Source organism: Sporobolomyces koalae, assembly GCF_050403365.1.
Source record: "Sporobolomyces koalae JCM15063 DNA, S_koalae_JCM15063T_v1_ctg7, whole genome shotgun sequence".
Classification (NCBI taxonomy): Eukaryota; Fungi; Basidiomycota; class Microbotryomycetes; order Sporidiobolales; family Sporidiobolaceae; genus Sporobolomyces; species Sporobolomyces koalae.
Window position 1 is genome coordinate 467,771 of NW_027481764.1, and position 21,552 is coordinate 489,322.

At 52.3% G+C, this 21,552-nt stretch overlaps 7 protein-coding genes across 7 annotated transcripts; 3 read left to right on the top strand and 4 right to left on the bottom strand.

Annotated features, from left to right (window-relative positions):
• Nucleotides 1–9,454: 9,454 nt before the first annotated feature.
• GCD10 (tRNA 1-methyladenosine methyltransferase subunit GCD10) lies at nt 9,455–11,379 on the bottom strand (the record flags this gene model as incomplete). Its single annotated transcript, XM_076677250.1, has 7 exons — nt 9,455–9,754; nt 9,835–9,937; nt 10,000–10,387; nt 10,461–10,669; nt 10,722–10,813; nt 10,885–10,985; nt 11,076–11,379. The coding sequence occupies 7 exons, from the start codon at nt 11,377–11,379 to the stop codon at nt 9,455–9,457; spliced, it is 1,497 nt and encodes a 498-aa protein (XP_076535769.1).
• Nucleotides 11,380–11,498: 119 nt separating this feature from the next.
• JCM15063_004207 (glycoside hydrolase family 47 protein) lies at nt 11,499–14,185 on the top strand (the record flags this gene model as incomplete). Its single annotated transcript, XM_076677251.1, has 14 exons — nt 11,499–11,786; nt 11,852–11,895; nt 11,956–12,151; nt 12,201–12,320; nt 12,419–12,534; nt 12,591–12,600; nt 12,666–12,728; nt 12,802–12,860; nt 12,933–13,184; nt 13,240–13,261; nt 13,328–13,528; nt 13,593–13,793; nt 13,850–13,972; nt 14,054–14,185. The coding sequence occupies 14 exons, from the start codon at nt 11,499–11,501 to the stop codon at nt 14,183–14,185; spliced, it is 1,827 nt and encodes a 608-aa protein (XP_076535770.1).
• Nucleotides 14,186–14,417: 232 nt separating this feature from the next.
• JCM15063_004208 (uncharacterized protein) lies at nt 14,418–16,068 on the bottom strand (the record flags this gene model as incomplete). The annotated part of the gene is made up of 3 exons (XM_076677252.1): nt 14,418–14,770; nt 14,839–15,537; nt 15,603–16,068. The coding sequence occupies 3 exons, from the start codon at nt 16,066–16,068 to the stop codon at nt 14,418–14,420; spliced, it is 1,518 nt and encodes a 505-aa protein (XP_076535771.1).
• A 371-nt stretch (nt 16,069–16,439) lies between these two features.
• MDE1 (methylthioribulose 1-phosphate dehydratase MDE1) lies at nt 16,440–17,584 on the top strand (the record flags this gene model as incomplete). Its single annotated transcript, XM_076677253.1, has 7 exons — nt 16,440–16,630; nt 16,714–16,792; nt 16,859–16,966; nt 17,034–17,225; nt 17,296–17,319; nt 17,381–17,426; nt 17,487–17,584. 7 exons carry the CDS (start codon nt 16,440–16,442, stop codon nt 17,582–17,584), a joined length of 738 nt encoding a protein of 245 aa, XP_076535772.1.
• A 170-nt stretch (nt 17,585–17,754) lies between these two features.
• JCM15063_004210 (cyclic pyranopterin monophosphate synthase MoaC) lies at nt 17,755–18,228 on the bottom strand (the record flags this gene model as incomplete). The annotated part of the gene is made up of 1 exon (XM_076677254.1): nt 17,755–18,228. One exon carries the CDS (start codon nt 18,226–18,228, stop codon nt 17,755–17,757), a length of 474 nt encoding a protein of 157 aa, XP_076535773.1.
• Nucleotides 18,229–18,531: 303 nt separating this feature from the next.
• On the bottom strand, nt 18,532–20,192 carry JCM15063_004211 (uncharacterized protein; the record flags this gene model as incomplete). Its single annotated transcript, XM_076677255.1, has 6 exons — nt 18,532–18,732; nt 18,801–19,024; nt 19,110–19,199; nt 19,274–19,534; nt 19,606–19,967; nt 20,044–20,192. 6 exons carry the CDS (start codon nt 20,190–20,192, stop codon nt 18,532–18,534), a joined length of 1,287 nt encoding a protein of 428 aa, XP_076535774.1.
• An 89-nt stretch (nt 20,193–20,281) lies between these two features.
• UBC12 (NEDD8-conjugating protein UBC12) lies at nt 20,282–21,479 on the top strand (the record flags this gene model as incomplete). Its single annotated transcript, XM_076677256.1, has 6 exons — nt 20,282–20,290; nt 20,409–20,490; nt 20,767–20,862; nt 20,931–21,019; nt 21,126–21,273; nt 21,349–21,479. The coding sequence occupies 6 exons, from the start codon at nt 20,282–20,284 to the stop codon at nt 21,477–21,479; spliced, it is 555 nt and encodes a 184-aa protein (XP_076535775.1).
• Between the last annotated feature and the right edge of the window lie 73 nt (nt 21,480–21,552).

Genomic DNA, 21,552 nt, shown 5'->3' on the forward strand with positions numbered 1-21,552 from the left:
GGCATGCAATGAAAATTGTAGCAAGTGTAACGCCGCACCATTCATCACGTGGACAACTGAGCCAAAAAGCACAGAATGAATCAATTGACAAGATTGATTTATCAGAAAGACATATATAAAGGGTACAGGTGTTGTAATGTGAGCGAAGCCTTACAGCAAGTCTGAACTCTTGCATTCTCTGCTGAACTGATCTTGTCAATTGAATCATTCTGTGCGTTTGAATCAGTTGTTTATACAATCAACGTGTATCGTTACACACACAGGGCCCTGCATCTCGACAACTGATTTCCCTGCTCCAGCATGATCCCATTTGCCTGCCATTTTCTCCTCTATCTGTTTTCTCGACAAACCTGTAACCCAATTCACAAACATCCACATCTTAGATTGTTCGCTATGTCATTGCACAAAGCAGAACTCCTCACAACTAGGATGAGTCACACAAATTCACAGATCAGTCAAAGCCATTTTCCCCTAACTGAGTACAGAAACAACCGCTTGTGATACATCTGTCCTGACTGTGCCTATTCATGACATCAAAGGAGGACCTTCAGGTTTGCCTCTCCTGCAAGAAGTTGAGAGCTGATAGGCCAATGATGTTTAGTCTCCATCAGCAACTGCGTGACGAGGAACAAGGCAGAGCAGATGCTTTAAGTATCTTACTCCATGTCTCGCAAATCTGCATCTTTTTCCATCTTGCTTGCCCAAATCTCAATTCTGGATGTTGTACAGACCGCTTTGCTCCAAAAGAGTACCCTCAGGAGATGACGCTCAACCGCGAGAAAAATCCTGCTGCCAGAATACTTGACTTGCAGTACTTCAGCGATTGTACGAAGAAGAACAAGTCAGTGCAGAAAAAACTTCATATTCATGACCCTGCCTTTGAGCTTTCTACCGCCTGTAACGCCACACCTTTCATCATGTGGACAACTGAGCCAAAAAGCACAGAATGAATCAATTGACAAGATTGATTCATCAGAAAGACATATATAAAGGGTACAGGTGTTGTAAGGTGAGCGAAGCCTTACACCGCCTCCCATCTTTGCAAGGATTCATGCAAGGATTCATGCTTGCTACAGTTGTCTTTGCAGCCCAATTGAGCGCGCTGTTGTTGCTTGATAGCCAATAAGCGCCCTTCCTGTTTCAGGGTCTTCTTTCTAATTGATTCTTTTGGATGCAAGGGTCAGTGTGTCTGTCCCTGAGAGGGGCAATCTCTGCAATCTTGCTCGCCCAGAATGCAATCTGAACACAATCATGAGTTGTGAGACCTGGTTTCTCACAAGAAAGTTATCTTTTAACGCCTCTCTGAGGTTTTCTTTTCGGGCGATCAAATACTTCTTCTTAGCAAGGTAGTGCTGAGGAGTAGCCAGATATGGATCGTCGAACTTTTGTTCATATTGCCCTTTGCTTTGGGAGAGGAAGATTTGAAACATTAAATCGGTTGAGACAAGACACCTGCTGAGAACATGAAGAAGATCACAGATTAGCTTGAAAGGACTTTTTCAGCTACTAACTCTCTCTTCTCCATTCCATTCAGGATATCCACTCCTACATGCCATTGAGTCCTTCTTCAGTCCCACGTACTATTGAGTCCGCCATGAACATGACATGCAGGACATCAACAGCGCCCATGTGAATGCCACTGCAGAGCCAGAGGTAAGCTCAGAACATTGATGATCATTGCTTTGACACCGTGAGAGCTGCATGTATAGCAATCCTGATTCTTCCTCTCGGACAATCAGAACACTTGGAAATGGCTCAGTCACCCATGTCTGGCCTGAAGAGCAACTGAGAAGGGAAACTTTTGGCTTTGCTTCGTTCTGTGCATCTCTTGACATCCCGAAAGTGTTTAATATTTGCTACGCCATACTATGGCAGATGCGCTTGAAACACTTGCATCTGCTGACCTGAGGATCTTTGTCACCAGTTCTATATCGCCCTTACCACAATACCCTCAAAATCTGAGCTTGCAAGTATTTGCGCACCTTGAGCTACTTTGCCTCTTTCGTAATTCTCTCGCGCTGAAACTCCAGAATTTCGGTGTGGAACCCCTCATCGTGTCAGTATTGGAATTCTGCTGTAAACTACAACTTCCTCCCGCCCTTTCATGCTTGTAGAGTGAAGAGCAATCTTTTCATTGTGCCCGTAGCTGCACGGCAGGTCAGCTCGCCGTAGATATCGCTTTATGCTCATTGCACAAATGGGCAGGCTGGATCAAGATCCAGGTAGCAGATGCATTGGATGTGTGTTCTCTACTGCTGTTTCCCTGATTTGGCCCGGACATTGACATCTATTGTTGAGTGCGCTGCGCTCTTGGACCTGAGCTTGTGCAGGCAGAGGGATGAAAGAAGTTCACGGCAAAGGTGGCAAGGAGCGCGTCCGACAAGGAAAGGACAAGTCACGATAGGTTGCAAACACCAGTGAAGATCGTCGACCGATATGTAAGCTTCTGGCACTGTGCGATTCGTCTCGGTTGTCAGACAATCGAAATGAGCTCATCTGCTTGGCACCGTGTCGGCCCTTTCGTCAGATCAAGCCGTCAGCCCATCGGACTGTGGCAGATAAACATGCACCGACAGATGGCTTCATGACTTGTAAAGAGCAGGCTAGGTTCTTGTCCAGACGATCATTCATGAGCTTCGGAATCCTGCAGAGTTCTGAGCTTGCTGTACGTAATTCGACCTTGAAGAATGCGCAGATAGATTGCAGCAAAATAGCAAACATGATCTCTAGTCTGACCTTGTCTTCAGAGAATGATGATCCTTGAGCGATCTGTACACAGAGACAGACATGTCATCATAATGGTCTGATTGATCACGCGACAAGCTTCTCGTCTCCCACGTTCATTAGCACTAATGTTGGATCGCCTCGGTTGCTGTTGCCCGAAGGGTTCCAAGCTCGTCCGTCACATGCCCGCATATTCAAGGCATGTAGCGATTGTCCTCATCTCTGTCTTGATCGTCCCGACCGTATCAGTGGCCGGCTCATGCGACCTCTATCAAACTAGTCTACTCGCAGTCCCTAGCTTGATTGCAGCTCGATAATACTTCTCGGTAAGCCAGAAAGGTCGCAAATACCCAAGGAGTGTTTTTGCACGCCGCTTGACAGCATATGCCTGCTTCTGCCGAGGGTACTGTAGCAGCGATTTTCCAAGCATATACGTGCAATAAGGAGTACAGTCGTAGATCTTCATTGCGCTTCCATTACATGACAAGCAACAATCACACGCTTCATGCTAGCAACGCTGATGCTGCACCTGCAAAAGCTCACGAACTTCAGATAACGGGGGTTTACAGAAGTATGTGCGGTTCGTACCCATCAACAACGCCGTGTTTCTTGCAATTTCTGAGGCCATCGCAAAGATGCCCAGGCTGTAGCACACAAAATCGGAGAATCACTTACGCGCAAAATTTTGATCATATGCATACACAGGCTTGAATTGCCAAGAGAGACGAGGAGAGAGCTTGTCATGCATGCGCAATTTGTTATCTCGCTAGTTTGCGCTACTGCACAGACCTTGACGGCAATTGACCAAATGAGTGTACGCCGGGCCAGCTGCAATGGCTCATCATTTTGTGTAGTCATTTCATGGTGCCAGATCTACTCCCTGCCTCTTTGCCGCCAAGTCAACCGGCTGCTTGCATGTAATGTGAGAGTAGATAGCCTGTGAAAGGCTGAATCTACTCGAAGTTCGCGGCATGTGTCTTGCTCAAGCTAGTGAGGAGAATTCAGCTCGACTTGCATAGCTTTGTCCGCAGAGCGCATGCGCAGAGATTGACTGCAAGGGGAGATATACAGATATGAAGGCTGGACCAGGTTCTGCGAGGCAAATGAGCCAGCTTTTCCTTATTGTGAGCTGGGAACCTTCAGAACATAATTATTTCTGACGCAAGCGGAGTCAGTCTTACTCCACAGTGGCCAAGCAGGAAGATCAGCCTGCAGAACAATCAACTTCTGGTTCGCTCATAGCACTCCTTCTTTGCAAGGTCTGGTCTTGCCAGATGGGTCAGAGGTTATGAGAGGATGAAGCCTCACATCGTGCACGTCCTGTACGATCTGTCCCTATACGGTCCGGCGTCAATCACTGGTGCATAGCGACGTGTACCTTCTCAGCTCTGCAACGTGGATCTGATTGAACAAGATGGGGGTTACGGAGATGCACACTCACGCACTCGAGCGACACGACCGTGCAAGATGAAGCAATCATTGTGTCATCACAGATTGTCAAACGATGCCTGAATCTTGATGATACCAGGAATAGCGGCCCTTTCCTATCCTGACAGGTGACAAATTTGCTGAGAGCTCACAGAGTGAGCAAGCTGCCTAGAAGACAGCAAGGGTCGGTCGGCCAATTGCTCTGCACGCGCAGAATGGTCAGTATCGCCTTCTCGACCGACCACCTTGCGATCTGCGACCTTGGCATCGCGATGCCACTCTCCTTACTTCTTTCTCCAAGCCATTCGACTATGACAAAGACACCAAGAGATGAGTGACTGTCTTGATAATGACAACATTGGCAAGCTAGGGAGGACTGGAGAACTTTTGCCCTCTACTGATGGCGCTTACGAACCCATCTTAGATTGTGACAACTTTGGCTTGGGGATGCAAGTCTCAAGATGTCTCTACTTGCCTGCCTTGTACACACACAGCCAAGACCATTTCCATCGATGGCAAGAATACCTTCAGCAGAGACATCCTGGAACTGCATAGCCAGCTTCGCATCGTAGGCCGAATCGTCAGAATGCACAAGACGCGCTACAGACTGCGAGCATTGAATCGAGATGGCCATCTTGTCAGATGTGGAGACAGTGCTCCTACCGATAGGTCACTGTCGCCGTCCGACCCAATTAATCACACCAGACATATAGCAAAGCTGCCATGATGACTCGCTCAACAAGGAAGCAAGCGTCAAGCATTCACTGTGCCTATCGTTTGGCGACGTATCAGTGTATCTCAGTGCGTGTAATCAGTGTCGACGTCACAATCGTTTGGCGACGTATTAGTGTCATTTGGTGCGTGTAAATCAGTGTCGAAGTGACAAACTGAGGAGTACAAGAAACAAACCGAGGCTTGTTGAGCTAGGTTGTCATCTTGCGATATCTCATCCTTCTTCCATGAAAGAACATTTTGTCTTATACTTACAACAGCGAAGCATTGAATCGTTGGCATCATACACCATATCTTGAGACTTGTAAAGGACAGGATCACAATCGTTCCATAAGATGTTTCCTGGGCAAGGGAGCTGGAAAAGTACTCTCTCAGATAGGCTCCAAGGACTGGAGTCTGCTTTCTATTCTGAGCTGCTCTCTCCACGCATTCGCTGCGGACATGGAAACCTAGGATGCTCCCTCAATCAGTTGTCGCACGGCTTTCCTGCCGTTTGGCTTTCCAAGCCAGTGTCTTATGTTTTGAGGGTTTCGTTCCGCGATCTCTTGCGCCTTAATTCTGCTTTGCGCATCTAGCACATCAAGCACAATTTCCTTGAGCCTGCGCCACGTGTATTTTGACAATAGCAGAAACCATTGCAACTGCTTGTCCTTGACCTCCCGCCCCAAAGCTTACAATAACAAGTCAGGTTTGCCTCGCTTGCGAGAAGCCTTTACAAGAGGCTGGGATAGGCCAAAGGGGTGGGCTGGCTTGCAGTCTGCGTCTGCAAACGCCTCTACATGCGCTAGACATGCGCGCGTACTTGGTTTGTAACTTCAGTCAGCGATTGCGTGAGGAGGAACAGACCAGAGTAGAAGATCCGAGCTCTTGGATCATATCTCAGATATCTTCGTAGGTGTCAGGCACAGCCTCTTCAACATCTAGGGCACACCTACGGAGTCTGCTCAAGCGAGGGGCACCAAGCACAGCAGATTTGGCGGAATCACAAGCAGTGCAGCCTGTAATGGTGTCACACCTTACAGCATTGAATCAAAGGACTAGATCCAGGGAAGCACAATGTAGGAGATAAAGGTAGCTGCATGACGGTGCTTTGGTCTGGTTTTTTTTTGCAAAGATGCTGCTGGAATTTGTACTCCAGCAGATGCGTCTACATGAGCCAAGTGTGTACCCGGCTTGCAGTAGCGAGAGAAAAAGGCAAAAGCTAGGATAGATCAGATAAGGACCAAATGTCACAAGCGTGCACAAAACCTGCTCTGATTCTTGACCTCTCTGTTCTGACTTCCAATCCATTTGCCTGCCATCTCCCATCTTTTCATCTATTGCTTGCCTTTCTCTTGCCCATCTCATGACTCACTAGCGTCTCCTGTTCAGTCTGTCTCTGTTCAGCCTCTTGGAGCTTTTCTGCTTCTTTGGATAACGGAGGGTCTTCTTTTGTTCTTCTTCAACTTCTGCTTCAGCCTTCTGTATTCACCGCCTTACCTTCCCCTTCCCTCTGTCTTAGTCCTTGGCTCCACCCCCACTTCATCCTGCTCCACTTGCAATCACCAGGACATTTTGTTTTGCCAGTCCTCTCACAGTTTGCCAAGATTCTGTTTCAGGTGTCTACTTTTCCCTCCTTCTTGTTGTGCCTGGTGCTCTTTGACAGTGAGTCTAAGAAGTGGAGAGTCTCACCTCTGACCCTTTTCCTTTGTAAGCCGTAGCAGAGAAACTTTGCAGATTTGGACTGCATCTGTAGTCCTTGCATATCCCGCAACAATGCTGCTGGGTTTTCCGTGGCTGTTTGAGGGCTCTCTCGTGACCCCAGATTGCACATGTACCACTCTCCTGGGTGTAAGTTGTCTTTTGAATAGGTTCCTTTCTGGTTGAAGGGTCAGCGTGATTCTTCATGAGTAGTGCAATCCCTGCACAGACCTGCTTTGGCTTGTCAAGCATCTGCCTGGACAGGAAAGCTGATGCAATAGGAAGATCTGGGCTGCAGGAAGAGTAAAGACAACGGAAAGCTCTATTGTGACATTGCACCTTTCATTGTACAAGAAACTGACTAGATATACAGAACAAATCAGTCAACACAATTGGCTCATCAGAAAGGCACACATAAAAGGTACAGGTGTGGTAAGGAAAACACTTCTCCATACATCTGTAAGGCTTTGTGTAAGGAAACCAGTTCCTCACGACAACTAGAACTATACTCTGAGCATGCAAGATGGGAAGAGATGGATATTCTGAGACATGGATCTCAAAACTTGGAACTTCTGCTCTGGCTTGTTTCTCTTCACGCACCCGCTGATTGAGACTGCAAGCCAGGTACGCGCTCTTGTTTAGCATCTGTAGACGTACCCGCTGATCGAGACTGCAAGCCAGCCCCACCCTTTTGGCCTTTCAGTCTTCAGCGCTTGCGAGTGAGGTTAACCCGAGCATTTCCCTTTCACTTTGCTCCCCTTGTAGCACCACACCTTCTGTCAGATGGTTGACTGTAACGTGGCACCCTTCATTGTACCAGCAACTGAGTGAAAGTACAGAACAAATCAATCAACGGGATTGTCATCAGAAAGACACATGTAAAGGAGACAAGTGTGGTAAGGAAAACACCTTTCTGTAAGGAACCAGTTCCTCACGACAACTAGAACTGTACTCTGAGCATGCAAGATGGGAAGAGATGGATATTCTGAGACATGGATCTCAAAACTTGGAACTTCTGCTCTGGCTTGTTTCTCTTCACGCACCCGCTGATTGAGACTGCAAGCCAGGTACGCGCTCTTGTTTAGCATCTGTAGACGCACCCGCTGATCGAGACTGCAAGCCAGCCCCACCCTTTTGGCCTTTCAGTCTTCAGCGCTTGCGAGTGAGGTTAACCTGAGCGTTTCCCTTTCACTTTCCTTACATCAACTGGGCCAAAGTGCAAGGATTCAGACTTGCTACAGTTGTCCTTGCACGCCCATCACGCTGGGCTATTGTGAATCCATTGCCAGTGAGCATCTTATCCAATCATAATATCACATATGTACCACATTCCTGTTTGACAGTTGTCTATCAAAGTGGTTCCTTTTGGTACAATGGGTCAGTGTATTGAATTCAGCTCCTGAGCTTTAACCAAGTACATGTAACGTGGCACCCTTCATCGTACCAGCAACTGACAAAAGTACAGAACAAATCAATCGACAAGATTGATTCATCAGAAAGACACATATAAAGGGGACAAGTGTGGTAAGGAAAACACCTTTCCTTACAGTACACCAACTGGCCAAAAACGCACAAAATTCAAGCTGAAAGCTGGATTGCTCGGTACTATATAAGCCGAAATGACAAGTCACAAGAAATGTGTATCAGGTTTTATGACAGTCAGAGTTTTGTTCATGAGTGGTGCAATCCTTGCAAAAGGCATGCAAGGCAAAAATTGGGAGAATGAACATGGGGAGTTAAAAGTCAGAACCCAAGGGTCAGTGTGCGTACACATGCACAGTGTTGGTGATGTACCGGAGGGCCTTGAGCTGAGCCAGTCAGAATGGTGAGATTCAGGCCCTCTGAGAGGAAACAGAGGGACAAAGGAAGGAAAGAAAACAAGCCCTCATGGATGCTACTCAGGTCACATGTGCCTGGTGCAACACATTGAACCAGAAGGCACGGAGCTCACCTTTCACTGTAGAAGAATGACACAACTTATGAAGAAGTGGGACAGTGACAGGGTCAAGCCTTGCAGCTATCTTCCTCATGCAAGCTCAACAAGTTCACTTTTCTTTGTCCTTGCCAGTCTTGCCCCTTGACATACAAATCTGGGTTGAAGCTCAAGCAACATGCTACACTTGGCAAATGAAGCTTGAGTCTCATCAGCCAGTGGCATCAGGTCTGCCAAAGGCAGTATTTGACATTGACTGGGTTTTCCTGTCTGCCACTAATTTGCAAATAGGCTCAGAAAATGGGATGCATTCTAAGAGAGACTTCTTGAAAGAAGATTAAGCAGTTGTGAACAAAGCCTTGTTACCCAAGGTGTGTGTACCACTGACCGTTTGTTATAAGTGCAGGCGCCAGAAGGGCAAGGCTCCTCTGGCTGTGGTGTTACAATATTACAAACTTCTCTTTCGTTGAGACTCCATATGTGTCGAAACTTTATATAGGTTATTTTGATCGCATACTGCATGAAACAAGCTCGATTGATCTAGTTGGTTATGATGCAGACCTAATACCCTTGCTGGTTTAGTCTGATGTCGGCGGTTCGATCCCGCCATTGAGCAGTTTCTATCTACTTCTTGGTAGTATAGTGGTTAGTATACACGCCTGTCACGCGTGTGACCCGGGTTCAATTCCCGGCCAGGAAGACCTTTTTGAACCTCGACATAGGTCTCCTTCGGTTTTGCCATCATTTTCAGTCGATGCGAGTTATCTCGGGCAAATTTTACATGCCAATGAATAAATAGCCTCTTAGCATTCTAAATCGACTTTTGAATCACAGCTGTGCTGAGCTTCCATGCAAACTTGGGCATCGCTCATGCTTGAGGGAACAAGTCCAGCTCTCCGACAAAGGACGGCGATAGCACCAGCATCAGAAGCGCATCTCGGAAGAAGCCTATGAATGTTATTGCGCAATCTGACTGCAGGAATCGTTATCCATTCTCTGCTTCTTGGTCTCGCTCTCATCCCCAGGAGCCGCAAGCCGTTTGTTTGAGCGGGACGTGCCAACCCTGACACTGTTGACGCCCCCCTGATCGATCACCCGGATGCAACTGAGTAAGAATCCTCCGCCGCTTGTGAGACCCTGCATCTCTGGATGCGTGCGTCCAGGGAGCACTTGATATCTGCGTAAGAAAGGCTCATGGATTGTCGGTTGAAGGATTGACGGGTCGGCTCGCAAAGAAAGCAGACACGGAAACAAGGGCTGGCGGCCGCAACAACAAACGACAGTCAAGGAGGACATGTCAGGCAGGTTTCACATTGACAACGAAGAGCGAGACGCACCTGGAGCGTAGGAGAATAAACTACTATCGATGCGGAACCCGCAAGTCGAGGTATCAGCCGCTCAATGATGGAGTAAGGTTCATATTCACTCGCGACGATCAACCTGAGGCGTACAATGAAGGTCAATTATATGTGCCAATTGCTCGAAGGCAGATCTGGGCTCACCCGTCATATTCGCCGTTGAAATATTCCTGTCTTGCCAGCTTCGCTTTGTCGAAAGTACTTTTTCGCCGACGTATTTTGTTGAGCTCTCGTTGGTTCTTGTTCCGCAAGTTCCGCAACCGCTTGAGCTCTCGCTCCTTCTCCTCCTCTGACATCGCCTCTGCATCTGCCTCCACCTTCAAGGTTCCCGGCGCGATCTGAGCAGGCTGGTCTGCCAAAGCGTCTCCTGTCTCTAGAGGCAAGTCTGGAGGGGTCCAAGCTGGTTCGGTTGCTGCCCAATGGACAGTCTGGATCGGATCAAGGTCGGGAGTGGCAGCAAAGTTGAACGACTCGAGCAAGTGCAGGTCGGGAGGCGAGTCGGCATCGTTGACGATCATGAGTGTGCCCGTACCTGCGAGATGCAAGCATGCAAGGCTCAGATCGGGAGACACGAGCGGGTCGAGAGAATCGCGACTCGGACGCACCTCCCATTCTCTCGACACAGGCGCCGACGATCAGACCTCCAGTGTTCTCGACCACGAGCAGGCGACTTCCAGGTCTGACATTTGCCATGGCGAGGAGGTTGGCGACCGTGTCTGCGCGCAACTCGCGCGTCTTTGGTGGCACGCGGTCCGAGTTGTACGTTGTGAGCGAGTGCGTCGTGCAGGGTAACGGGGTGAAGAGGGGGATGTATCTGGACAAGCATAGGTCAGCGAGCGACTGCTCGAGGCGAACGAGACACTCACTTTGCCTCCTTCTTCTTGAGGTACTTCTCCTTTGAGTATTCGGTCTTCAATTCGAACGCAGTGTGTTCTGCAATCTGTTTCTGGATGATTTCCTGCAGAGCCAGTCGACCGCCGAGGTTAGGCAGCCCGGTCGGAGAGCGTTGGGCTAATCGACTGGACGCACCCTGCCAGTCGCGCCTGACTCCTTGAGTGCTTTGATGTCGACAAACGTCAGATTCTGTGCACCAGTCGACGAGATGTGCTCGTTGTTTGCAGCGGTTTCCTCTACGTGAGCAAGCACCGAGTCGATGTGAGCGAGACCGTCCCGCAAGGGGGTTGGCGCGCGGAGCGCCGGTGACAGAAAGCATGACTGACCTATCTCGTTCAGAGTGGTGTTGACTGCGTGAAGCTTGCCGCCGTCGAGGATCTCGTACGTCTGACCGTACACTTTGCCGACGAGTTCTTGCGCCTTGAAGGTACCGTATCTGCCGAGCGAGATGCTGCCATTGCTGCCCTTCTCGGACAGCTTGATGGGCTTGATCGTGCCCGATGGGAGTTTGAGCAGCAGCGAGGACGCCGGAGAGATGAACGCGCGAGAAGCGGCCGACGTCGAGACGGGTGCGGCTACGAACGCGGTCGAGCTGGAAGCGACTGGACCGGGCGCCGTAGGGGCGTCCATCTTGCTGATGCGTGCGTGGATGCGCTTGCGACGAGTCGGGTCAGTAGATAATATTCGCATGATCTCTCAACTTGGCCGCAAGAATCCGATCCTCTCGACGTTGCCCCTTCACCGCGACGATGCCACTCAAGCGCCGAACAGCGACGCAGCAGAGCTCCACCGTCACGAAACCTGCGACCGCCGCAACCCGTGCCCAACCCGCCGGGCCTCGATTCTCGCCCGTGCGCCTCTTCACTCGGCTCATCCGCATCGGAATCTGCCTCTTCGCGCTGTACGTGCTGTATCAGCGATACCATGCTCCTCGTGTGTCTTCTCCGACTCCGAGCCAGACCCCGAGGCCGCGTGGGCAGTACCAAGCGATCGAGCGGGACGAATTCCGCAGCACACGCATCCTCGACGCGCTCAAGGTTAAAGCTGCTTTCGCTGTTGTTCTCCCTACCGAAGGTACACTGCTGACAGACTCGATGTTCAGCACTCGTACCGAGCGTACGAGCGGGATGCTTTCGGTTTCGACGAGTTGAGTCTGCCGCCGGTTCGTGCACACCCGCTCGCAGCTCACGCCTAGTCGAACCACAGTTACCACCCAATATCCAAGTCTGGGTCCAACATGTCTCCGACAGGCCCAGTAGGCTACTTCCTCGTCGACTCGCTCGACTCGCTCTGGATCGCCGGCATGCACGACGAGTACCAACGCGCGCGCGACTGGGTTGAGAACCACCTCGACTTGTCCGTCCTCGACGACAAATTTCACACGTTCGAGGCAAGTTCCCACGTCGCCCTTCGAGCCGGGCTCGTTGCCAACTGACGGTTGCGTGCAACAGATCACGATCAGGGTCCTCGGAGGCCTGCTCTCAGCATATCACCTCTCCGGAGAGCAGGACTCGATGCTCTTGGAGAAAGCGACAGACCTTGCCGATCGGTTGCTTCCCGCATTCGAGACCGTACGTTGCCTCTCCCGGATCGATGGCGCTTACCGGGCTAATAGGGTCAACATTAATGCGCGAGCTGACGTCTACGTCCTCGATCCCAATGTACACAGCCCAGTGGTCTTCCGCTCAGTTTCGTAAACTTGGCTCGCAAGAAAGGGCTACCGGACGCCGACAATCATGGTCTGATCAGCGTTGCCGAGGCTGGGTCGGAACAGTTCCATTCGACGTCATGTCCTGTCAAATATCGCTGACGCCAAGTCCTGCATGACTCGACTTTGACAGTACACTGCAGGTTCGTCTTGTCACTTGCTACAGTACTGCTAACGCCGTGCTGACCCTGTCTAATTTCTCCGACAGCTCGAATTTAAGTATCTTTCCGAGCTGACCGGAGATCCTGTCTATTGGCAAGTGGCGGAAAAGGTGCAGAACACATTCTGTCGATGTTGTTGCCTGCTGGCTGATGGACTCGTCGGTTTGTGACGCCGGTCCACAGGCGATGCGGGTCATCCGCCAAGCGCCCTCGAAGGACGGTCTCGTCCCTATATTCATGCGGTGAGTTCGTCTCGTCGAGCCAGTCAGTCCATTCGGCCTGGCTGACACTTCTCTGGCACAAATACGCTACAGTCCCGACACTGGTCACTTTATCCCCTCCGACATCCGCCTGGGCTCTCGTGGAGACAGCTACTACGAATATCTGTTGAAACAGTATCTACAGACGAACAAGACAGAAGACGTCTACAGAGCTATGCACGACAAGGGAATGGGAGGCATCAAGAAGTGGCTTGTCAAGAGGAGCCGGGGCGTCGGGGAAACCAGCGAAGGAGGACTCATGTTCACAGCAGAATTGCAGCCGCGGAAGAATCGCTTGGGCGAAGTGTGAGCCATTTTGCCTCAGAGTATGGCCCCAAACTGACAATTCTGGAGGATATAGCGAGTTCGTTGAAGTCCCCAAGGTTGGTCTCCTATCGCCATAGCTCGACTGCGTCCCGCACTGAGACGCTGCACTTCTTGCTCCACAGCAAGACCACTTGGTCTGCTTCCTGTCGGCCTCTCTCCTTCTTGGTGCTTCCACATCACCCACTCTCTCGCGCTCGCTAGCTCTGCCGCCCCTCGAAAGCGAATTTGATGATCGAGAGCAAGACGACTGGTACATAGGAAAGGAACTCCTCAGCACGTGTGTTGACACGTATACCGCAAGCAAGACTGGCTTGGCGCCCGAGGTCAGTGCCCTCGAGTTTCCGACTCTTCATTCAACGTTGCACTGACAGAACTCAAACCTGTCAGATTGTCAATTTCTTCACGCCCTACACTCCCGTGCGGTCCGTTCCTGCTCCTGGCTCTCCAGGCCGGCAATGGTTCATCAACTCGCGCCGGCTCACTGCACCGGACCCTCCCATCGATGCTCGCAATATCCTCCGACCCGAGACAGTCGAGAGTCTCTTCGTGGCCTATCGAGTCACGGGCGATCCGATTTACAGGGAATGGGTAGATTGTCATCCGGATCAGAATCTTGGGTCATGCTGATTGAAATCTGATCGCAGGGATGGACCATCTTCGAAGCCTTCGAAAGGCATTGCAGAGTCGCTGCAGGCGGATTTGCCAGCGTACTGGATGTTGACGAGCTACCCGTTAGACACGAGGACAGGATGGAGACCTTCTGGATCGTGAGTTGCTGCCTGCTCATTCGCACAATGGTCGCAAGCAAGCTTGCTGATCCATGCTTTCCTCCTTGCCTTCTCGTTCAGAGCGAAACTCTCAAGTATCTGTTGCTCCTCTTTGCGGGCCCAGAGTTGCTTCCACTAGACCAGTACGTTTTCAACACTGAAGCACATCCGTTGCCCATATTCGAGCCTACGGTTGTACCGCTTGTTTCGTGAACGAGGAAAGCGCAACCTACGTGGAACTAGAAACATTTGTAGCTATCGGGCTGCTGGCCAGTCAAGCAACGCGCTTTTTTTTTTTCAGCTGAGCGCAAATGCACTCCTCAGTCGGGACTCGGGGTGGACTCGGCGCTCTCTCCTTCTTGAACAGGGTTTCTCTGAGCAGCGCCCATTTCGACATTGTCTACTTCCTGCGCTGTAAACGCCCAGGCGATCCAGTTTTCTCCACCTAGCTACCGCTAGCACCCGCAGCGGCAGGAATGCTGCCGTCCGCAACGCGTGCTGTTCCTGTGCTCTCGTTACTTCGTGGTTTCCTGCCGAGTTCGACAGCCTTGCCCTTGCCCTTCGGCTTACCCGGGTCCTTTTCACGAGAGCCGAAAAGGCTGGGAGCAACCTTGGGCTTGGCGACTGCCTTTTTCTTCTTGGTTGAAGCAGCGACGGCAGCCTGCAGCACAGTTTCTTCGACTAACCGCGTGTTCTGGGTCGATGCATTGGCCAAGTCGCTTGCGACCGTATCCTCTGCCAATTCATCATTTCCCTCTTCACTCTTGGCAACGCGTTTGCCTTTGCGCTTTTCAACCGCTGAAGCGTTTCACCGAGCAGTTGAAGTAAGCAGACACCCTTAGGCAGTATGAAAATACGCGACCTACCTTTCGCTGCCGCACTGAAACGTTGCTCGGTCCCGCACCACACGTCGCAACCACGCGCGCTGGCTCGATCAATGAACTTTGCTACTTCTGGAATCTTGGTGAACCTGGCCGACCATTCGCGCGGGAACATGAAGCGGAATCTTCTGCCCATTATGTTGAAGCTGTCTAACCGCGAGCCGAAAGCTGCAAGATAGCGGAGCACAAGGGCCTCGTGCTCTTCATCGTTCGGCAGATCCTGCAGTGTGTGATATGGGGGCTCGACAAGCTTGAATTCGACCAGCGAGGTGCCATTGTTTATGCAAGCGAGGCAGAGAACGTTGAACGGGGCGAGCGCTTTCGGCAGGAGTGGATAGGTGACCGAGAAGAAGCTGGGCATCTTTATCGCGTTCATTTTCGAGTGCAGTGACATGAGGAAGTTGAGATTCGGCTTGTTCAGGAAATGGAGGTATTTGAGCGTTGTCGCCGTAGTCTGAAAGTACTCAATCAAGTCGTCAAGGGCTGGCTTCGAGGCGGATTCCGGGTCGAAATCGAGCGAAATGGTGTGGAGAGAGCTGTTCATCGAGGTGAGGAGCGCCTGATGCAGCGCGGTCCCGTGCACCAGAGGTAGTCTGCCGAAAGTGAGATGGGTCAAGGGCAAAGCGATAGCAGAGGTATCTACTGGATCCATAAATTCCGCCTTGCAGCACAGAGACTGGATCCCTATTTGACAGTAAGACGGATCAGCGGAGACGTTTGGGTGACAAAAGTCAGGAACGGCAGCTCACTCGACAACGCGGGATGGCGCAAGATGTCCCATGCGAGCCAGTCTTCGTCGCGCTGAGCTTGGCCGTCGGTCGCGCCTCTTAACGGGTCATAGACGATGCCGAACCCTTTCAGGCTGCCTCGATTCCCGATCCTGTCCAACAACCAGTACGTGTCGATTCCCCACTGGTTTTCCGAAGCGAGGTACTCCGTGTCGAATGCCTCGATCAAGCGCCGGGATTCCCTCGAGCGGATAGCGAGCATTGATGCCGCCGAGTGGATGCGGATGTGCCTGTAGAGCATCATTTGTGCTGGTCGACGCCATGTGCGGGCCACCAGTGCGCACGCACGGAGTGTCGTATAGTCGGGATGCGTGATCCACAGGTTGACGTGCGAGAGGCCAGCGTGATGAAAGATCAGGGCGAGCGTAGCCTCGTCGAAATCGCATATCCGGCTCCGGGGCGCCTGGAGATACTGTGAGGTCGTCATCGCGCGAGAGTCACTACCAGCGCAAGGCTGAGTCGATGCAGTTCCGGGCGTTTCGATGTGAGAAAGACAGGGTGGACCATGATCTAAATAATTATAGCATGCATGTGCGGATTTGATGCGCGCCGTGCTTCAGCGCAACTTCTAGTGGCCAAGAACTCACATTTGACCATTAGTCAAGGTCATGTACCGCAAATGTAGACTATGCGAACACGTACAAAACACGCGTCGGGGAACTGTCGATAACGGCACGTGCTACCGTAATATTAATTTCTGTTGCGCCTCCGCTGCTCCTGCGTCCTACCTGACAGCCAGTCCTCCTCCGACAACATGTGAGACTCACGGCTGCTCGTGTACTCATGTGATTCTTTCTAATGCTACTCGTCATCACGCCCAGGTTGGCGCCTCCTCCTTCCGACTCGAATCAATTGAACGACCACTCGTTGATCAAGTTCGGCGAGCACGAGACCACTCACCCAGCTGCATTGATCCCTGAACTGTGCCGCTCATTCTACAAGCTTGGCTGGGTAACTGGCACTGGCGGAGGCATCTCGCTGCGTGAGGGGTTCGTAGTCGCTTTCCATACCTTTGGTCGATATGGCTGTCTTGCCCGCGCCTGACGCAGCCTCACCTCTTTGTCATTTACAGCGAGAAGGTTTACCTCGCCCCGTCCGGAGTGCAAAAAGAGCGCATTCAGCCCGAGGACATTTTTGTGCTTACCCTCAAGGTCTGTCCCTCGATTGAGCACGGGATGCTCCGTGCTGACCCGCGCAACTTCATTGTCGCAATACAGGAACGTGCTTTCCTGCGCTGGCCGGTGCACAAGCCTCTCAAGCAGTCGCAATGCACTCCGCTGTTCTACAACGCCTATGAGCTCCGAGACTGCGGGGCCTGCATCCATGTAAGCCCCACCCAGCCCGCGCGGCCATTCAACGGCTTGCGCTAAAACTGAGTGTCGAGACCTGCAGACTCACTCGCAGCATGCCGTCATGGTGACCCTACTGTGGCCAGGAAAAGAGTTCCGGATATCGCATCAGGAAATGATCAAAGGCATGCGCATCGGCGGCATGGGCTCCGCGCTCAGCTACCTTGACGAGCTTGTTATCCCGATTATCGAGAACACGCCGCAGGAGGAGGATCTCGCCGCGAGTATGGAGCAGGTACGCTTTCCTGATCAGCATGACGATTTCCGCTTTTCGACTAACAGCTCCCTATTACACTTGGCTGCAGGCTATGCGTGACTATCCTGACGCAGTATGTGCTCGCTGGGCTCGTGCGATCACACCCGTTTCGCTGACTTGCTTTTCCGTATCAGCCCGCTGTGCTCGTCCGTCGGCATGGTACCTATTCATGGGGCGCCGGTAGGTCCCCTTGTTTGCCCCAAATGCTTTGAGATCTTGTGCTCATCGCCTCTCCGCCAGACTGGGAGAAAGCAAAGGGACAAGCCGAATGCCTCGACTATTTACTCGAGGTCGCGGTCAAGATGAAGCTCGCTGGCCTCCCCACGCTCGGTCTCTAACGAATTGGAAGCTAGACAGCACGGAAGACGACAATTGTTCAAGCGAAAGGCAAGAAGGCGCATGTGTGATTGCAATGAGCTCTTGTTCGGATATTGTCAGCAGCGATGAACTGCATGCCGAGCAACCAATGCATTCTTTTCCCGCTGCAGCTTCCGCAGAGGAAAGTCCCTCATTCATTGCTCCGGGTCCAATCGCCACTCCGACCTCCAGACTTAGCGACCACCCTGATTTCACCCAGTCTCATCTCTTGTCCTGCCACTGCCTTGCACATGTCCCACACCGTCAATCCAGCAATCGACACGGCCGTGAGCGCCTCCATCTCGACGCCAGTTTGTCCCTGACACCTAGCAGAGCAGGTGATCTCGATGGAGTGGTCCGCGTCCGAGGGCGTGAGATGGACTGAGATGTGCGATAGTGGTAGCGGATGGCACAACGGGATGAGAGTAGACGTTTGTTTTGCCGCCATCATACCAGCGATCTGAGCCACCGACAAGACATCGCCCTTCTTGGTCCGCATAGTCGGCCTCGATGGCGCATCTTCGGTGCCGAAATCGATGAGCGAATAAGCGGCCTCGTTCAGAAAAATCTTCCCCTTCGCCGTTGCGGTGCGCACGGTGATCTCTTTCGACGAGACGTCTACCATTGAAGCCTTTCCTGTGTCTGGATCGATGTGAGAAAGCGCAGGTGCCGGCATTGACGAACAGCCCTGTGTAGCCTGGGTAGAGAAAAGGCGACTCCTATCCGAGTTGGAAGCGTCGTGGCGAAAGGCGGCAGAGATCCACATCGGAGAATCCAGTCGCTTGTTTTTGCGTGGACGAGACGGCTGCCCAACGGAGACTCTTGGACTAATCGCGCGTGCAGGCCCTGCGAAAGTCATGAACTGAGTCCCTGCTGTTGCTCCCGTTCTTGGTGACCAAGCTCGATACATACCTGCAGTGCAGAGCGATCAGCCACCAATTCCAACCATGCTGCCCATTTTCCCTTTGGCCTGAATCCCCAACATACCTCCCAGGCCGTTGTGCGCAAATTTCTTTCCCCAAAGCGTTTCTCCGATCTTTCGAGACAAATACAAATCGTTCTCGGGTGTCGCCGGGAGAGAGCGGAGGAGTGGACGGAGAGCAAGAGCAGGCGGGCCGAATAGACAAACCTGTACGGGCAATTCATTCAGAGTGAGCGAGCGGAATGACAGGACAAGCGCGAGACGGATGTTCGGACCTTCATGCCTCCATCCGCAGCTATCCTCAACCGCGAACACGAACCGCAAAAATGATTCGTCATGGAGCTAATGAAACCAAACGTTCCCTTGTAGTCTTTTATCCGATAGGCGCGGGTGGTATCCGAAGGAGCATCGCTGATTTTGTCGATTGCAGCATATCGGCGGGAAAGCTGTGAGAGTAAAAGCGCCGAAGGCACCAATTTGTCCGTTGACCATCTGTTGTCTTTGTACGGAAACGGAAAAAAAGTTGGAGGGAAGAGGATGTCATCAGCACCACAGACGGCTCGGTATTGGCCGACCCGACTCACCTTCGAACGGCATATATTCGATGAATCGCACCGTGATATCTTCATCTTTAGTCAACTGAACGAAATCTTGCACTTCCATATCATTCAGACCTGCGCGGGGGAAGGAGAGGTCAATAAATCTGCCCGGAAAGAGGCGCAGGGTTGGCGTTCTCGCTCGCGCGCACCTTTGATGACGACCATATTCAGCTTCACCTTGAGCCCGTGCGAATCCCGCAGCGACTTGGCCACTTGCAAGCTCTCCATGACTTTGTTGAATCCTCGCCGCCTTGTCATGAGCTCGTACTTGAACTCGTCGAGGGTGTCGAGGGACAGGTTGAGGTGGGTCAGGCCAGCATCAACAAGCGCCGGGAGGTGTCGTCGAAGCGTGACTCCATTCGACGTGATCCCGAGAGATTGGACAGCAGGCGAGAGCGCCGAGATGCGCGCTAGAACGCAAGGCCAGAGAGGGCGACGTTAGCGGGACGTGCAGCGAGACGAAACGAGACCGCACGCGTACACACTACGTCGACGAGATCTCTCCTAACGGTTGGCTCCCCTCCGGTCAACCTGATCTTGGTGACGCCGTGCTCGACGAACAGCTTGGCCAGCCTGGCGATTTCGTCAGTCGTGAGGATCTCTTCCCGCGGCAAGAGGGGGACTCCGGTCGAAGGCATGCAGTAGGTGCACCGCAAGTTGCATTTCTCGGTGAGGCTGATGCGTAAGTAATCGTGTCTTCTGCCGAAGGAGTCGAACAAGGCCGGTGCGCGCGAGGTTGCGGTCGCGTCTACGAGCTGCAGCTTGCGCTGCGCGTCCTGCTGCTGCAGAGTGACCGATGAGCACCAGGGTTGACCTCGAACGCGCGGTGCCCGCGAGAAGAAGCTGAGGACGTACGCGAGCTCGTGTCGAGTACGATAAGGAACTCGTCCGTATCGGCGCAGTCGAGCCTGTCGCCAACCGCGGGCCGCTGGCAGCTGTCCGCGCGCGCATCATAGTTGCCTGAGCACGCCGCAGCTCGGCGAGTCGAAGGAGAGAGGAAGAAAGGCGGAGCCCACAGTCTCCCGGCGCGTCTCGCCGGCGGTCCGGACTGAGGACTCCGGGCGACATTCGTTCGGGATCGTTCCTCCAGGTCCGCGTCATCTCGCCTCGCACAGTAGCCTTCCTCCAGCGCCCACACCCCGTGAACTCGCTTCAAGATGATGAAAGTAAGACACATGGTTGAACACTCCGTCTTGATGCGCCTCCACCCTCGACCTGGATCGAGCCAGGTGCCAGTTGCCAGGCGGCAGACGCTGACTCGGTGCTATCGCTCGCTCTCCGCAGATCTGGTCACTCAAGAAGAACGAAGAGGCAGCAGCCAAGAAGAAGCCCAAAACATCGGCTGCGCTGATCCGCGTTCAGAAAGGCGAGTCTCTCGGCCGCGACGTACGATCCAGAGCGACCTCTTGCAGGTCGACGCTCGATCTCAAAGCCAGACGACCACATTGCAGCAGCGAGCTGGGTGGTCATACCTCGAGGCGCTAGCCCTGAATCTGCCTGTCCTTGACAAGCCACAGTGGTAGCGAGCAGCAACAGTGCGGAGCGCGAGGGAGCAAACAGCAGAGAGCCCAGTGTCCTGAGACGCACAGAGCTGACCTTGTGTTTTCGGACCCCTATCAACCATCGCCGCGTGAATTCGCAGACCTGACTGAACTCGACTTGCCGTCGACGATGAAGACCCATTTCCCCGATCCCGAAGACCTCCTCAATTTCGAGCTCACTATCACGCCCGACGAAGGTACGTCGAGGGCCGAGGCCGAAGAGCACCACCGGATCGGGACTGAGGCAAATTGAGCTTCACCACAGGAATGTACAAAGGCGGCTCGTTCAAGTTTACCTTTGCGATCAACAACAACTATCCCCACGATGCTCCAAAGGTCAAGTGTGTTCCAAAAGTCAGTACTCTCTACTCTTTCGCAACTTCAAATCGTCTCCATTTCTCGTGCTGATGTCTCACCTGCATCGATCGCAACTCTGACGACGAATCGTTCTCCGCCTCAGATTTACCACCCTAACCTGGATCTCGCCGGCAATGTGTGCCTCAACATCTTGAGAGAAGACTGGAAACCCGTGCTCAACCTCAACGCCGTCATGGTCGGGATCCAGTATCTGTTCCTTGAACCCAATGCCGACGACCCCCTCAATAAAGGTCCGTCTAGAGTCTCGCGACAATCACTTCATGCGCAATTGCTGATCCCGTTGTTTGACGTGCGATCGCTGCTAGACGCCGCGAACGATCTACGAGCGAACCGAGACCGATTTGTACAAAACGTCAGAAGCTCTATGCGAGGCGGCTATGTCGGTACCGAGCAGTTCGACGATGTAAGGGTTGGTTCGGTCGCGCAACGAGGATAGAGATCGCAAATATCCCAAAAGTACGATCAAACCTGCCGTTCGCCTGTGTTCGCCTGGCACGCCGATTGCGCAC